This window comes from Leuciscus leuciscus, assembly GCF_965113295.1.
Source record: "Leuciscus leuciscus genome assembly, chromosome: 1".
Classification (NCBI taxonomy): Eukaryota; Metazoa; Chordata; class Actinopteri; order Cypriniformes; family Leuciscidae; genus Leuciscus; species Leuciscus leuciscus.
Window position 1 is genome coordinate 45,765,737 of NC_138725.1, and position 18,165 is coordinate 45,783,901.

Sequence of the window (18,165 nt, forward strand, 5' to 3'; positions counted from 1 at the left end):
ATCCAAGATGTCCATGTCTTTCTTTCTTCAGTCGAAAAGAAATTAAGGTTTTTGATGAAAACATTCCAGGATTTTTCCACATATTATGGATTCCATTGGGACCCAAACGGTTCAAGGTCCAAATGACAGTTTCATTGCCGCTTCAAAGGGCTTTAAACGATACCAGACGATGAATAAGGGTCTTATCTAGCGAAACGATCGGTCATTTCAAAAATAAAATAAAAAGTTGACGTTTTATAAGCACAAATGTTCGGCTTGCTCTGTTCTGTGATGCGCGTTCGTGACGTCACGTAATACGCAATTACGTTGAAAAGGTCACGCTTGAAAAATTGAAGAAAATGTTCTTTTTGGCTTTTTAATATTAAAACACTCAGGATGCGCACACGAAATGGGCATTTTAAACGATAAACTGACACAAATACATTTGAAAATGTTTATATGGTCCTCCTTCCGCACATTTGTAAACACATCAAACTTGACCTTTTCAACGTAATTGCGTATTACGTGACGTCACGAACGCGCATCACAGAACAGAGCAAGGCGAACATTTGTGCTTATAAAACGTCAACTTTTTATTTTATTTTTGAAATGACCGATCGTTTCGCTAGATAAGACCCTTATTCATCGTCTGGTATCGTTTAAAGCCCTTTGAAGCGGCAATGAAACTGTCATTTGGACCTTGAACCGTTTGGGTCCCAATGGAATCCATAATATGTGGAAAAATCCTGGAATGTTTTCATCAAAAACCTTAATTTCTTTTCGACTGAAGAAAGAAAGACATGGACATCTTGGATGACATGGGGGTGAGTAAATTATCAGCAAAAGTTTTTTCAAAAGTGAACTTCTCCTTTAACGCGAGACTCTTATCGCGCGATAAAAAAAATATCGCCGTTAATCTATTCTCCAAGTTGGGTTGGGAGATGGCTCTATACTACACAAGCTATGATGACGCAATCTACCCGCGGCCGCGAGGTAAACCCGGCTGCAACGCATATTCGTCGTCATCTTAAGTAAACACGGCTGAAAGTGAAAGCTGGTGAAAAAGATCGGTGCAACATCCATTATTTGGACTTGGTTCGGGTTTAAGCCGTCAGACGAGCAGCAGCAAACTATATACAGAGTGTGTGGGGTCAGCACGCCAGAATACAGTTATCTTTCGTGCTTGAACTTACAATAACACACACAATTATGCCAAAATGTCCGTTTTGTCGAGTATCTTCATAACATAAGAGCTGTCTTATGATGAACGTCAAGAGTTGTGAAAGAATGAGGCGCGTGCGAGAGCCGCGTCTCCGTCAGCTGGTCTTAAAGAGACAGCAGCCAATAAAGCTTTCTGTCAGTAAAGTTAATCAAAGAACAAAAAGAACAGAGAAAATGACTCACTGCTGTTGACTAAAGTTTTTTTTTTTTTTTTTGCTATAATAAGGATTAGTCTATATTTAATTTATGCAGTGCAGTTTGACAATTTCGGTATATGTCCTAGGTCTACCTGTTTGACAGGCACAGGTAAATATGACATTTATTTTTAACTCTTGTATTATTGAGACAAATAACAATATTGAATTTATTTTAATTTGAAAACAGTGCATTTAGTTGTTGTTTCTAGTTTGAGTTGAGAAATGGGCTACAAATTTCAGCATTATCACTAATCTGTGTGTGCATTTTACTTGAGAAATAAGCAAGTTAACTCATGAAACCATTTGTTTACTATATCGCAATCACATATCGCAATATATAATCACAATATGACATTTTCCCCAAATCGTGCAGCCATACTTTTCAGAAAAATGTATTTCGTATCATTGTCTTGTGAACTAGTCATTTAGCTTTTGATCAATAGTGATTGGCATGTTAAATCCCACACCTGGTGTGTGTTCCTTTGGAGGGTGTGGTTGTCAGGTAGGGGAGGGGGCCCATGAGCTTCAGTGCCCAGGGGCCCCTGGGGGTACTAATCCAGCCTTGCTTAGTGGTGTAGCACATCATCTCGATTTTAAGAATAGTTGTTGTGTTTCTTTTTAACTGAAAAGACATCAGTTAGACAATATTCTAATTTTAAATTTGGGGTTTCATAAGCTCCAAGCCATAATAAACATTAGACCTACTTAAGTCTCTGCAGCTAGTGTACTTAAATTTTATTTATCTGCAAAATTATGTTGTATACTTACAGTTTTGCACAATATATGTTCTCAAAACTACATACACCCTTTAAAAAAAAATACATTTAGCAGTTGTTTAGCATGGGTCTGTGTAATCTGTTCTGAAATGGTTTTATTATAATATACTGTAAATCGTTATCGCAAGAGGCTGCAATGTATATCACAATATAGATTTTAGGCCATATCGCCCATCCCTAATTGATAGCCTATAGTAGTTGATAATAACATAGGCCTACCTAATGTTGCCTACGGACGGTAACAGTACAGTAGTAACCTTTTACAGTCTATGAGTAGAACAGCTTTCTCAAGCAGTTTATGATGCATTTTGGAAACAGGAGATGAGCCCCTGGTCTAATGCGCCACCTGGCTTGAGAAACCCGTTCTCAAAGACTTACTTTTATAGTCATTATTTGGGTAGCAAACATATTCTGAATGCCTTCGGCAGAATTCAAATGAGCCATTTTAATCTAGATTAATCTAGATTAATTTCAAAATTAATCTAGATTAATCTAGATTAAAAAAATTAATCTATGCCCACCTCTAAAAAAAATACATACCAAGGGGCTCACAAATCTTCTTGTTGTTGTTGTTGTTGTTGTTGTTGTTGTTGTTGTTGTTGTTGTTGTTGTTGTTGTTGTTGTTGTTGTTGTTGTTGTTGTTGTTGTTGTTGGTGGTGGTGGTGGTGGTGGTGTTTTTATTTCTTTGAAAAAGTTGTTCAAGTTCACACACAATGAATTCAGAATTTTAGATTCTGGGTCACTAATGAAAGAAGAAAATGTGTGACAACATTGATCATGTGACTCTTTGTACAGATGCTCAGATGTTTTCTATTGAAGCTCAAGATTTTCTTTGGAAAATCTCAAATCATTCTGGAGATTAATTTTCTCGGTTATTTCCTCCCACTGTTTATGTTTTTTGGCAGCAGTTATAACAGGATTAAGTTTGCTTCTTAAAATTGCTTTTCTTTTCCCATATTCATCAAGAAGAATACACTTCTCAACCTCTATCCAATTTGGCTTTCTTTTTTTGTTTTTCTTATCCATTTCTTTATCTATTGTATCCATTGTTTTAAAGCTAGCTATGGGTTAATGTGTACAGTAGCGTGTCTATGGCAACAATAGATTTTTATAACGGCAAACCTGGATCGCTGTCGTGAAACACTTAACGGTTTCCTTTACCTAAGAGAACTGTTTAAGGGATTATATGCAACACCCTTAAATCATTCCCTTAGTTAAGGGGAAATCACGCCTTAAGTCCCACACTTAAGGGAAAAACTTAAGGCGTTTTATGCAACCGGGCACATCCTCAGGTTTGATCCTCAAGTTTCATCATTAATTAAAAGACAGACAAACCAAATACTGAGACATTCAGAAATGCCTCACTCAAAGATGGATGGATAGATAGATGGCTAGATGGATATATGGATAGATGGATAGAGGCATGGCTCAAATGAAACTAAATCAGGCATTTCAAATAAATTATCTGCACCCATTATATGATCTAAGAGGGTCATTTCTGCTTCAAGTACAAATATATTTACTTTAAAAAAATAATAATAACCACTTATGTTCTAATCTTAAGGGTTTATTGCATGTAATTGTTTGCATGAATTGTGTTATTGTATAAATGTTCACAGAGTTGGGAGTAAACCGATGGTTTTCTTTAGACAGTCTATTAAGTACCTTTGGAACTACATGTCAATTATTAGATATGGACATTTTTGTAACATTATAAATGTTTTTACTGTCACTTTTGATTAATTTATTGTGTCCTTGTTGAATTATAAGTATTCATTTATTTAAAAAAACAAACAAAAAAACATTTAAAAAAAAAAAAACATACTGACCTTTTGAAAGATGGCTATTAAAGCTAAAGGGTTACAACCATCCAGTCTCCAGTTCTTTCAACCAACAAATGGGACAAAATGGCATAATTCAAATGCTTTTGTCAAAGAAAAAAGCCCTTGGAAAGCTTTCAGTGGTAGTAATATCTCAAAAAGGCCTATACCTCAAACATAAAATGTTTTATGACATACAAATATTATTTTGATGCTTTCAGATGTACTTCTACAAATGGCAGAAGAGTTTCAAGAATGTACTTTAGGTAAAAGACACCAAGTACGTACAAATGTATGAAACAAAGTCATGTCATGTCATCATGAAGGGAAAGACAGAAGAAGAGAGTATAATGGGTGTCTCTATAGTGCCTCTATTTCCTAATATTCTCTATTTCCTCTATTTCCTTCTTAATCACAGTGATCATCATCATCATGTGAACCATTGATCCAACCTGCAACAATCAGTTCAATGATACCCAGTGATGGATTCTCTTCCTTCACGGTGCAAAAGTTACTTCTATGACTCATTTTAACCCTGGTGTGGTTCCACTTCCATTAACCCCAGCAGGGTGAGTCAGAGAATAAACACAGATGGTCACATATCTAACTCCATTTGCAATGTTCCCTTTAATACCATCTGCTAAGATAAATCCCAGAGACCTGTCAGCAGAGTAAGAGCACCTGCTACGATCTCATCGGCAGTGGATGAGTGCAGGTTGATACACTTGTGCTGATCCACCATAATACACTTCCCTCCATAAATTCTCAAGGTCATCTAACGTAAATATAATGCCATTCCACGGCATAGCCTAAGTCCAAATAACCAACAGGGCCCATTAGTACGCTTGTCGTGTTCCAAGTATGCAATTGCAGGACATGATACTCTATGCAAGTGGTTTAGAAACAAATCCATCAGTGACACCGTAGGACATATATGATATACGGCTAATTCAAATACTCAAGTTTCAAGTTTGATTTTATTTATATAGCACATGTAAAAACAGCAAACATGGCTGACCAAAGTGCTGAACACAACACAAGATAAAGAGACAAGGGCAAACCACACATTCATGACAGAAGCTCACAATGAAATGATACACCATGCTTTCAGAAAATGGAGCCCAGAGGAAGTAAATACAGGGAAAAAAGAATGGGTACGAGAATTGAACTCTGTGGCACTCCACTGGAGAGTTGAGCAGGCGAGGAAGACATTACCCAGTCTAACAGAGAAACGTCTATTCGTTAAATATGATCTAAACCAACTGAGGACAGTTCCCTGGATGCCCACAAAACATTCTAGTTGAGATAAGAGAATTTTATGATGAAAAGCCGAGGTTAGGTTTAACAGTATTAGGATCACAGAGTCACCAGAGTAAGTCGCTAACAGTATATCGTTAAAAACACGTAATAAAGCCGACTCAGTGCTGTGCAGAGGCTTAAAGCCAGACTGGAAAGTTTCAAAAACTTTATTTGAGCAAAGAAAAGACCGGAGTTGAATGAGAACAGTTTTCTACAATGCTTTGGTAATAAAAGTGTTGAGATAGGTTGAAAATGATTAAAATCCCTATCATCAAGTGAAGGTTTTTTGAGAAGAGGTGTAAGCTTGTTTTAGGCTATCAGGGATAGTCCCTGAGCACAAGCATTTATTCAGAAAAGACACCAAACCTTATTTTCTGTGTTAAATTCTGCTCAAAATCCTCCTGTAAATGTGATTTCAAATCCCTCAGTATCATCCCCCAGCAGATTTCATAGCTTTCTGAAAAGCACCAAAACAGTTTCTGAGCATTTCATGGAAATTTGTAATGGATACAAATACTCAAGAAGCGGATCTCTAGAGCTCGTTTGCTTTGATCCATTAGTTGTGGCGCATCAACTTATGGCCACAAATTCTCTCATGATGTCAAAGGAAAGACCAGAGGGAATATAAATATAAGGATTGGAGGCTGCAGCATATAAAGATTGGTCTTTCGGTACTTCAGGATGCAGTCAGGTGATAGATGACTTCATCATGAGGATGAAGAGTTCATCTGAAGTGATAAATCATAAGTAATGCCGTTTAAGTGCTATTGTCCCGTTTAAGTGCTATTGTCTCATATTTATGATGACAGATAACTTAAACCTCTGCACAGTTTCCAAGCAGGTTGTCATGTGACACAAATGGACTATGTGTAAAATCCATTTAGAGATGAGACCTTTAGGTCTTGACTTTTTGGGGTCAATAACAAATCACAATGTCGAAGATAAAAGGAAAAAAAATATTTTAAAAGTCTAGTTTGAAACGTGTCTAGAAAATATATATATAATATTTGTATTCATGTTGGTATAAACTTTCATACCATTTTCAAGAGAAGATTAAACTGAATGACTAAAAATATCATGTGGCGCAACACTTTTGAATAAATGCGAGTGTACACCTCATTATTTTTACAAATGTTTTAAATATATTATTTTCCAAGGTAAACATTTAGTTAAAATATATATTTTTAATAATATATTAATATATACTAATATATATAAGATTATGCCAAACTTTCCAAAAATGTTCTTTTAGAGTAAAAAAATAAAATAAAAAAATCATTATGATTCCAGGACTATCATCCAGATTTTTTTTACTTTACACCTCATAAACATATCAAAATTAATTTGATTTCAGAAGTGTGTGTGCATGTGTGTGTAATCGAGGAATAATTGACAATGGTCGGTTGAATTATTAGAAACTAATGCACACCCGAAATGGTGCATTAGTTTTTTAATTCAATGAACCAGAGTCCGTTATTCTGCTTCTACTACGGTTACAACACCTGAAGACATTGTTCAGATGTTATATTTCAAGACATTTGTCAGGTTTTTGTCCCTAAAATGTTCTTGTATGTAGGAGATGGACGGACGGACGATAGATAGATAGACAGACAGATAGACAGATGACCTCTTTGCTGTAGACATGAATTCAGCATTTATTTTAGAAAGCTGTTGTACCGCAGGCCATCAGCCCAGTCTGGCATATTTTCAAAAACATGTTTACAGGACACTTATGTCCTGTGGAGACAGCAAAGTGTCAACAACTTCATCTTTACAATGCTATCACCTCCTCTGCAGAGGGACAGAAGCTTTGACTTTAGTGGCATGGCAGATGTGTGTTATGGCTTACTTTAACCCTCTGTCTGCAGTCATTTCGCCTCAACTGTGATAGCATTCATTCAAGAGAGGAGAGAGAGGAGGAGTGCTGCATCTAAACATCTGCAATCATCTCCCTGGGTTATTTCCTGGGGACACGCCAGCTGGCCTTTCAAAAAAACAACTTACTAACAGCAAGGTCATTCTAACAGCACTCACCTTGAAGTTAGGAACATCCATAGATTTAGCTGGAAATCTTGCTTGCAATATTTCTCCGAATTAAAATGTATTCTTCTTAATTGACCATCAAATTAATTGGCATATACTTTTTACCTTGGACCGAAACCCCACATACACAAAAATCATATTTGCTGGCCTAATAAGTAATTTGATTACACGGTTGGCCAAATGCATTACTTTGCCACACATGCGCAAGCTAAAGAAAGCATAAGTGAGCAGATAGAGGGTTGTATGGAAAGCTTTGGGCATGTTTTACGCAAATTACTAGCAGCAGGCACATGGTTCGAGAGAACGAGGGTTAAGATTAACCCAAAAAAATCGTAACCTTCATTCTCATGAAACGTGCCTGCAAGGAGAATAGTTCTTAGAAACACTTTTAAAACTTTTGATCTTTTCCTGCCCTTTAATACCACCTAAAATTAAACTTGCTGACACATTTGCCCTTTCAGCCGATCTAATTCTAATTCGATAAAAGGGTTAACACCACTGATTTCATTGCGAAGGAAAAACGTGATTGACCAGACTTTATGCCCTCGGTCATGCGACCTATCGGCAGACCATTTTCATTAGCATTTCTCATTAGACAGCTGTTGAAAATGATCACAGTGACATGCACAGACACCACTGGACCAACAAAAAACTGTAAAAAGAGTGTCTACATTCATTAAAAACAGCTATGTCTTGCTCAAAGACAAAAAGGGAGAGGCAGGAAATCAATTGGGAGTTCTGATTCAATTAATAAAGCACAAAATACCTGCATGTCATTTTGAAGTTTAACTAATTAAAAAGGCAATCACTTTGCAAAACCCTTGGCAGGATCTCATCTTCTATTCAATCTGAGAGGTCTGTTTGATATTGGTAGGACTGAAATAGCTCTAACTGGTCTCGGTCTCAGGATCATGGTGTACATTTACATTTTTGCCATTTAAAATCTCATTTCCTATTTATTTTAAATGTGCCTCTGTGCATCTATAGTGAATAATTATTCATATTCCCCACAGGCCAAAGCTGTTTCATAAATTCAGAAACAGAAATGGCTCTGGAGGCTTAATTAATAGGGTAAATATTGATTTTTAGATTATAAAATACTGAGTTTTTAGGTAACAGGCGTTTTAATTTATCTTTTCGGTGTAGCCTGCGGATGAAAATTGTTAGAGTCATGCTGCATATTGCATTTATCTTTAATTGCAAATATCTTTAGGGTCTAACTCTATGCACTAAGATAAAATGTGGAAACAAATGCAAGCTACCCACTCAGCTCTGCATACAAATCATCTATATTAGTACGCATTCGATTATGATTATAAATTGTGTCTTTGCTGACAGTAACATTAATGTGCCATTCTTAGTCTGCAAGTCCTTACACTAAAACATACCAAATATGTGCTTACACCCCTTTGTGATCCTGAGTGGAATTTCTCATTTGTGAAGAGCCACAGCTAGACCGACGAACATCACTAGTATAATTAATAACATCCTTCAAATGTTCATTAAAAGTTTATGAGCATGCAATAAAAACTGATCATATTTCTGTTGGAATCAAGACTGACAAAAACCTGACTTGTGTTTCTTGTAGCCATGGGGTGAAGTAAAGAAAAGAGCTCAGTCCATCTGTGTGGCCCTCATGACCACACTGTTCCACACACTGATGTTTCCCCAGACAGAGGAAGACATATTCTATGCTTCAGTACATTGGTAACACGTACCTACAGCACACAGACACCTACCAAAGTGAGTCCTAACAGCTTTAACTCCCCTTTTTTCTTAATAATAGCTGTATTATCCAACATGAAGACACTATATCCCCAGTTTAAATACCAGAGGTGGTGAATCTTTCAAAAAGTGGACACTGCGTTGATAATAAGACCAGTCAATCAGCTTATTACTATTATGCCTATGTAAGTTCCCATATGTCATGGGTCGCCAACATGGCCACCAGGAGGGATAATCATTGGCACGTGACAATAGCTAAAGAGGTGTAGCCTATGTAGGCCTATTTCAATTTTTAAAAAGTCCCTTGAACTTGTATGCAGACTTACATTTTCAGGCAATCATTCCTAATAGTCCCACAGCCTGTTTTATTCAAGTAAGGTGATATAAATACAATTAAAGTGTGAGATTTTATCTTGATTTGACAATCCCTTCCCGCGACCGGAGACGTGCGCGCTCCATAAGGTTGCTGTCGACCATGCAGTGAAATTGTGTACTTCTGTGCCATCTAGTGGTTAAGAAGCTGTCAAAACGCCAATCCTCTGTAGTAGGAATTTTGATGTAGCCTATTTTTGTTATGAATACACAATCTACCAGCCTATATGACATATATAAATAAATACATATATATGGCTGATACTGGCTATTTAATTGCATATTTTATATTTACATTACCTCTGCATGCAGTCATCTTACACTCACAGTTCATATTTAAAATCACCCAAAAAATTAAAATAATACTGTTCAAATTAATTTTGAATGTAATCTTTAAAAAATATCTAAATTAATGTTTCATTCTGTACATTACAATATTGTGATGGCTAAATTCCCTTGTAGCATTTAAATTGATAATTATAGTATTTTATTTATTCTACTTGCATGCACTAAATTTTAACATGGCATTGGAGTAGAGAAATTTGGGATACAATACAACAGACAGTTTATCAATATATACACTTATAGTTTGAATCAATCTGGCTGAACATCAGCAGAGCTCTTTCACTGAATACACGTGGTTATTGTATTAATGAACAGCACTTCTGTAAAACAAATAAAGGGCAGATAACAGCTTTACAGTGTTTGCACCATGCACTGATCTTTATTGAATCTTTTTTCTTTTGAAGCATTAAATAATATCATAATAAATAAAAGAAGAGCTATGTACATTGGCCAACAGAGAAAAGCAAACCAATCCAAAATGTCAAGAAAACATTATTAGGCTAAGACCTGATTTAATGTATAACAAATGTTTCCCTTTTGCACTCATCATGATCTCCTGGAAAATATTTCATGCAACAAAGAAATTCCTATGACTGAAAAGTACAAAAAAAATTACTATTTTTCATTAATATTGGCATTAAAACAATCACTAAACAACACTTTTCTTTGTACAATGTGGCACCAACTGTATACAAAACACAGGTCCTCATTTTAAAACAGAAATCAACAACATTGGCAACTGCACATGCGTTTTAAAAACTTTTCCCCAAGTAACAGGTCTTGTGATTTATGAAATAAGATCACGTTGAACTGATGTGACAAATCTCAACAGCACCGCCAGAATTGTGGCAAAAAATCTGATATTTTCCATGATGCAACACATATTATAAGCACTACTAATTTTTTTTTAAAAAGTAGGAGCTTTGATTGTTTTCACGGCAAGTCAGAGACTCGCTTACAAAAATACTTTGTGTAAACTTTTCTCCAAAGGCACTGCAACCAAATGGGCCCAACAATGCAGCGATCCAGAACTGTGGCTTCCCCTGAAGGCTGGCTGAACTGGGGCGTCCCGTTGCCTTTGGCCCTATCACGACAATCATGCTACACTTGTGCTCCACAGTATTAAATCCTATTCCTACTACAATATCTCATCCCATCTCTCACTGCCTTTAAGGTTGGCTTTATACATGTGATCGGATGTGCAAAATGCGGCACAAAAACATGACCGAAAGTACAAGAAACACTTTCTTAGTAAAGTAAATACTATTCAAAATAATCATAATAAACCCTTAAATACTACTTTTGCACATGCCCACGTTCAAATTGCGACTAGTAGAGGAACTATAAACAAAACTGACATCTGTGCATTAACTCTCTAAAGCAATTACACAGAATAACTCTTACGAGGTAAGAAATAAATACCCTGTGCCTTCACTCATATTCCGAACAATATGCAAACAAGGCCTTTATTTTTCCAGAGCAAAAAATGAATATAGTTTGCTACAGTATTCTTGAGTGATGCATATTTATGAAGGACTGCAAGGCACACATGCTAACATCTATAGCATGCTGCAGATCAGACCCTGCTACACACTAATAGAAGAAAAGGATCAAAATGATGAAAGGCAAGATTTCCTTGACAAGAACACGCCATAATCTGAATACTCCAGCCTCTGTAACAAAGAAATGTCTTCTGATGTCAGTTACTCCATTTACTTGTTTCACTGCAGAAAACTAGCAATTTTGTACAATAAAAGACTGTGAACTGCTTTAAAATGGTTGAAACAATCCATGTGTGGAAAAAAAGTGTGTGGAAATCCATGTGTGGAAACCATGGAAACAACGGACACATAAATGTGCCATCTTAAAGAAAAGCAAATGAACTGCTGTAAGAGCAGTAGATCCCTTTATGATTTTAAAAAATAAATGTGTCAAATGTTTGCTTGCATTTCAAAATGTTATCTAGCTTTTTTCCAAGGACAAATGTGCCTTCACTTTTCACATTTAATTGTAAAAGGTTACAAAAATATTCTAAAATACTCTAATATGTGCACTTGCTTAATGTACAATACTTTTTTTATTTCTTGTGATATTTTAGTTTGGTGGATGTTTATTAACTAATACACACAACTATACAACTACAAAACTGAGGGACAAATGTCTCTTGCTGGGATTAGAACATCCATTCTGATCTACATCCATCCAAACAACAAGAAAAATACTGATGAGGTGACGAGTTGGTTTTTAAACCACTGTTCGGTATATTAAAAAATAACATTGTGCAGGCTTCACTGAGAAGGTAACCATCTAAATGTCTCTCTCCAAATTGTCGATGAGGTCCATATACAAATGCAAACAGTTACACATTTAGGGGGTTACTGGGAAATGGATTGAGGAAATGTAACCTGTGTGCAAGGAATGTATATTCACTACAGTATTACTTTCAATGCCCATAAGCTTCACAAAGACCAAAAGACTCTTTCACATGACTCGCATCTGATGCACTGAACCATATAGTGTGAAGCATCAAGCTACAGCATTACCCTCAGGACAGGGCAAATGCTAACAGCGCAAAGTCTGCTGTTTATCACTGATCTTTTGGAAGTGCAGCCAGTGACACAGCTTTTACGTCAAAGGCTAGATCCAGGAAAAAACATCCAAATCCCATTTAATCGTTTTTTTTTTTTTTTAAACAGGCACTGGTAAATCATAAAAAAAAAAACTATAATACAATGGTAATATAACTATAATATAAAGTGATAAAACAAATTATACAATTAAATATTTGTGAAAACAAATACTTTTGTACGGACATGACAAGTCGAAAGAAATAGATACTCTGGCCAAGAAGAAATCATTGGTGGTGGTTGAGGAGATTCCCCCTTCCATGTAAAGCGATTTGAGTACCTAGAAAAGCGCTATATAAACGTAACAAATTATTATTATTATTATTATTATCATCATCCTTCCCACAACTTAATTTATAGCCATGATTTAACAAATTGTCCCCTCATTTTAGTTAAATTGTGTCCATGTTGTACTCTTATTTCCCTTGTTCTAGTTAAATCATGGTCAATTGGCCACGTTAAACTAATTTGCTCCCTTTAAGTTATTTAACCTGTTAATTGTCACTCCGCTTTTTGAACATATATGTGAAAATGGTTGTAGTTCATGCAAGCTTTTTAAAGAGGATACTGAGCCGATTATTGCAGATGTGAAAGCACTTAAAAAAATAAAATAAATAAAGCTATAAAAGATTGTTTACTGTAAACCAAATGTACTGAACTAAAAAAAATGATAACATAATTTGGACTCTAAACGTGCTAGAAAATCAAAGGCATGATGTGCCAAAACCAAGTTGTGTTCCAAATTTTAAGTTGATATCACAAAAATTGAGCCCGCTAAAAGGATTTAAATGACCATTTCCATTGTAATGCAATTTCCGATTTCAAAACGGTTTTCACAGGATAAATTGAGTGTGCAAGCTTTCGAATGATACATCATTTATGGTGATAGCTAAGACACGTCTAGCAAGCCACAGCTGTTTGTTTTGCACATACGTGATAGACCACAAATTATTCATTACCGTTTACTGTGGGTTCTGTCGCCAAATATAACCCCATAAAGAGAAAACAGCTGTGGAGGTGAACACGACAACTCCCATGATTCCACGCTCCGTCACAGCGTCATCAAGCTACGTTGGTGTTATTGTTTTGAATAAGCGACCTCTAGCAGTTGCAAACGTGCATACTCTGCCTTTAACAGGTTAAATCATGGCTAAGATTGGACTAAAACAAGGGAACGAATGTGGCCACACTGAACTAATTTGCACAACGTGGCCACAATATCTTGTTTTTGTTCCCGGCACGTAATGTGCATGGCTGAGTGGAGAAAGATGCTTTTTGAAAGCAGATGGTTCAATTAGAGTATCAACCTGCAGGATTTAAGTGGACCATGCAAACTAAACAAACACTGATCCTTTGGACGAGAGTCATGTGAAAGAGCCTTTATAAACAGCATAAAGTGAAAAAGCCACGCATTAGGAACCAGGAGCTCCTATCACGGTGTTTATTGTGCTGTGAAAATATTTTCAGCACCCCAGTAAAGCTGACGATGAACATATCACACATGTAACAACTTCTCTGGTTTGGAATACCCAAACAGTTTAAAGTCGGCTTCATAGAGCCTGTACAGCTCTTTTCTGGACTCCAATGGTATGTTGGCGAACCAATCCTGCTCCCAACTGCTGACCGTACGGTTACGATGACTTTGCGGGAACTCGACGACATTGTCTACGCGGAGAATCCGCAACAAATGCTCAGCATCCTCATCCAAGGTCTCCAGCTTCCCCACGAAATCGTAATTTATCTGGCAGGGATGGCACAGACGGTAGATTTGCCTCCAGTGCTCGTTGAAAGGCATCTCTTTCTCAGTGTTAGGATCCAGTAAATACCGAACGAAATTTGAGAAAGATGGTCGAATCCCAGCGGCGAAAGCATCCACGACTGAGGCCGGGGGGTCCGAGTAATTGCTATATCTTTTCAGCATGATAACAGCGAATCTCTTGTAGAAGTCCTCGTTCTCTTGCTCGAATTTGTTGCGATAGGCAGAGATCAGTCGTACAAAAGGATCCCTGACAAACAGAAACTTGGTGTATTTCTTAAGCTTGATTTTCATGAGGTGCCGTGAGAACTTTCCATAGCGCTTCCAGAACTTGTTGAAGGTGAAGTGCAGGCTACTGTTGTGGATGAGCTCCTGAGGAACATCTAGAGGGTCTTGGTAGGGCACGCCGTCCAATAACAGGCTCTCGCTCAACACGATCATAATGCGCTTCCAGTTTGTGCAGGCCACCTTGGGAACGTAACAGTAAATGATTCCATGCCTGTCGTCCACAATGAGGTGATCCAACTCTTTATTGGGTATGTCATCAAAAGTCCTGTTCTTCCCAGGGAAGTCTAAAAAACTTCTGTTACTGCACACATCTTGGATAAGCTGCTTTCTACTCTCTTGCTTCTGTTTTTTCTCAGGGTCAATTGGCGTCAGATGGATCTTCCACTCTCGTCTCGGGACAAATTTCTCATCCGATTTCTCAGAGGACTGATTGTGAGGGTCTCCAGGGGGCGGTTCTCCTCTCACCTGTTCCGTGGGGTCTGCGGTTCCTTCCAAGAACTGGTTGACAAAAGCATCTATGTCCATCAAGAACGAGCTCTCTTTGTCTTCCTCTATTTTCTTTTCAGGGTCACGACGGGCCTGTGGAGAGAGGCGGGACGGATGGGGCCCGGAGATGGTTGTGTGCAGATAAAAATTAGAGGCTCCCACATCATCCCAATATATGATTATAAGAAGGATCATGAAGACGGCACACACGATCATAAAAATGCGGAACAGTCTCGATTTACCCATTTTGGTTGATTTTGACTGAGAGAGTGCCATTCTCATCTCAACTCCATTACATAATCCACAGCCCAGACCGCATACATCATACTCTGAAGTAGAGGAAAACAAATCAGAAAAGGGAAGTCAAGAATGTGCAAACGACTTGGTTCAATGTTTTGCAATATTGCGACTTTCATTATGCAATAGAAAAGTAACATTTCACATTCTCTTTACATGACACAACATTTTAATTTCTTTCTGACTGGATGGTCGTGATTGAGTGTTGTGTGTGTGATCAGTCAGTCATTTAGTGCATTAACCATTTATGTACAGTCAGCAAGTGTATGATGCATAGTGTTTAAAAAAAATTATAATCTGGTAGGATTTTTTAAATTGTTTAGTATATTTCAGCCTTAACCGGTCCATGGAAAAAGTTACTTTTACAAATAATTCATAATATTGACCAGATGCTTGTCAGATCTTTTCTTATTGGATGCTTTAAGATAAACAATATGATATTCATATTTTGACACATGATCCTCATGTCCATTTATTTGGACAGCAGGCCATTTTCACAAATTAAATCCTGTCAGGGGTTGTTTGAGCATAATAACTGACAGATTGACTGACTGACTGACTAAACATTATCCCCTACATAACACTGAGGGTGTTTTGTTCAAACAGATTTATTTAATAAGTAATGTAATGTAACCTCTGTCAATGATTATTTTGGCACACTGGGGCCTCATATTACCCTGAAGGGGTTTACAGGCTTCTACATTAAATATTGATATGATTATTATCTTTCTTGTAGGGAGTGCGGAGACAGAATACGAACACAACTACATAGGAAACAGCAGTAATTAATGTTTTTGTTGGAACAGAACCATTAAATTCCTCAGTAACATTTGTCGTGTGTGACAAAACATGAGGCTGATAACGCACAGTTATTGGCTCGTTTAGTGAATGGCGTCACAGCACAACACAAAATGATGTCGGCTACAAACAAAATGTGCGTGCATAGTAGCTAGCGAGGCGTAATCATAATCACTCAAAAAAACGGACAAATGTTTACCAGCTACACATGTGGATTTTTAAATTTCGATGTATGAATTTCTTTAAATTCAGGCCAATTATTATTCGGAAAACTCACAGTTGAACAGCTATACATTTGCCATGCCCTCGCGTTCATTTCAAAGGCGAAGGCGACCCCTCACATTCAGCTGGACACAATGCAGCTCTTTGACACCATCTCTTACTGTGGGAGGAAGCTGCAAACATTCGAGCTTATCCGTGAAAACTCCTCCTAAGCCATTCATATACGTTATACATACTTTCTACTAAGCAGCTGATTCCGGTTAAATTGGATGATACTGTGTCGATTGTTTTTTAAATTGACAACATGAAGATATTAATTCAAATCTAGAGGAAGTGCCTACACCACTTTTTTCCATAGGAAGTCATGAAGCTACTCATGCCTGGGGTTTTGTAGATCGGTTGTGATTCGAGCACACGGAATTAAATGAGTACTATGTTTAGAATGATATGGTCGAAATTAATGTGTAACGTGTCCAAACGTGGCTGTAACGATAACGGTCTCACCTCATAGCAGGAGTGTATATTTCTCGGCAGGCAGGCAGTCGGCGTCAGCTGAGGAGGGATGTGCAGCGCGCGGGTTGTTGACACAGCAGCGCTTCAGTGCTCCGCACAGATATCGCGAGATTTGTGACTGTGAACGCAAGGTTCTTCTGCTGATACAGTTTTGTCAGCACAGCACTCTTTCGCTTTTTATATTTTATAGAGAAAAGACCACATAATGAAAGGTGTCAGAGAATAACGAGTATTACCTACAATACAATAATTTCTGGCAAAATGCAACAGTTGGAAACGCTACCACAATAAAACTTTGGTGTCTAGAGCCAGCATCAATAAAAATTAAAATAAATCTAATTAACATTTGCAACAATGTTAATCATAGCAACATGGGACCACATAAAATCAAACGTGGGAAAAAATGTAAAAGCCCAAGAAAGTGCCTTGAAACGTGCAGCATTATTCAATGGTTGCGTCCGAAATCGCATACTAGGTAGGTAGGCTACTTATTTTCAATAAAAAATTACTTCACAAGGTGAATGTGTGTTGTATGAATGTAATCTGGACTAGAATCGCCATGTTGTAATTATCATGTGACCTACCAGTCAGAGTTACCTCGCTTCACTGCCATTCATAAATCCTCTCTCGTGGCCTCATGGGAAAGTGTCCATCATATGCACACTTCAGAATCTCACCGGAAGAAGTAGGTTACCGGGTATTTTTGCTTACTCGTTAGAATACTGTGAATTCGGACATAGTTTGTGTCACATAATGTTTGTTTTTCGCCTACTTTATAAGTATGCCATTCCGGATGCAGTCAATGTGATGAGTTTAGGCGTAATTTCCACTGAAACAGGAAGACAGGGCAGGGCATACCGAATAGCTCCTCCCATTTAAAAAAAAAATAGCCAATAGCTCAGCCAGAGTTTACCAGCTTGGTAAAGCCGCAGTTTCCTCCCAATCTCTAGACATTTCTCCTCCATATCGCTTTAAAATATAGCATTCTGTGCAAATTCAAATGGGGTCCAATACATTTTGTTATCCGCTCTGTGATATCGTGTCTCTGGACCGGAACAGTCTGTGTTTGTGCGACAGTAACGTAAAACCAGACTTAATTCGCCCCAATGGAAAGTATAATTTACACTGTCTGAATTGTTCCCTATCCACCATATAGTGCACTATGTGCCATTCATCATGAAGATAGTAAATGTGTGAACAAAATGACAGATTTTAGCCTCAGCTTCAGCATCTATTTATAGTGTAGGGGGCAGGACACTTTATAGAGAGCATTTGATTGGACAGAAAATCTGAGGAGAAGCTGAATTGCAGAGTGATATCAAAATCATTGATCCATATTGGCAGAAGTGAGGGACTGTAAGTTTTGAACGCTTTTATCTTCTAAATGTGAATTTTGTCATT

The 18,165-nt window shown here is 37.3% G+C and overlaps 1 protein-coding gene across 2 annotated transcripts; it reads right to left on the bottom strand.

Moving 5' to 3' along the window:
• Positions 1-10,127: 10,127 nt before the first annotated feature.
• chst12a (carbohydrate (chondroitin 4) sulfotransferase 12a) lies at positions 10,128-16,893 on the bottom strand. 2 transcript variants are annotated; one of them, XR_014205577.1, is made up of 3 exons: positions 16,756-16,893; positions 13,059-15,263; positions 10,128-13,024 (listed from the first exon to the last, which is right to left on the bottom strand). XR_014205577.1 is itself a non-coding variant. In XM_082167768.1 (2 exons), the coding sequence occupies exon 2, from the start codon at positions 15,214-15,216 to the stop codon at positions 13,900-13,902; it is 1,317 nt and encodes a 438-aa protein (XP_082023894.1). In that variant the 5' UTR covers positions 15,217-15,263; positions 16,756-16,893; the 3' UTR covers positions 10,128-13,899. The 2 variants fall into 2 exon arrangements, 1 of the variants encoding a protein (XP_082023894.1); XM_082167768.1 differs by having other exon boundaries at positions 10,128-15,263.
• Between the last annotated feature and the right edge of the window lie 1,272 nt (positions 16,894-18,165).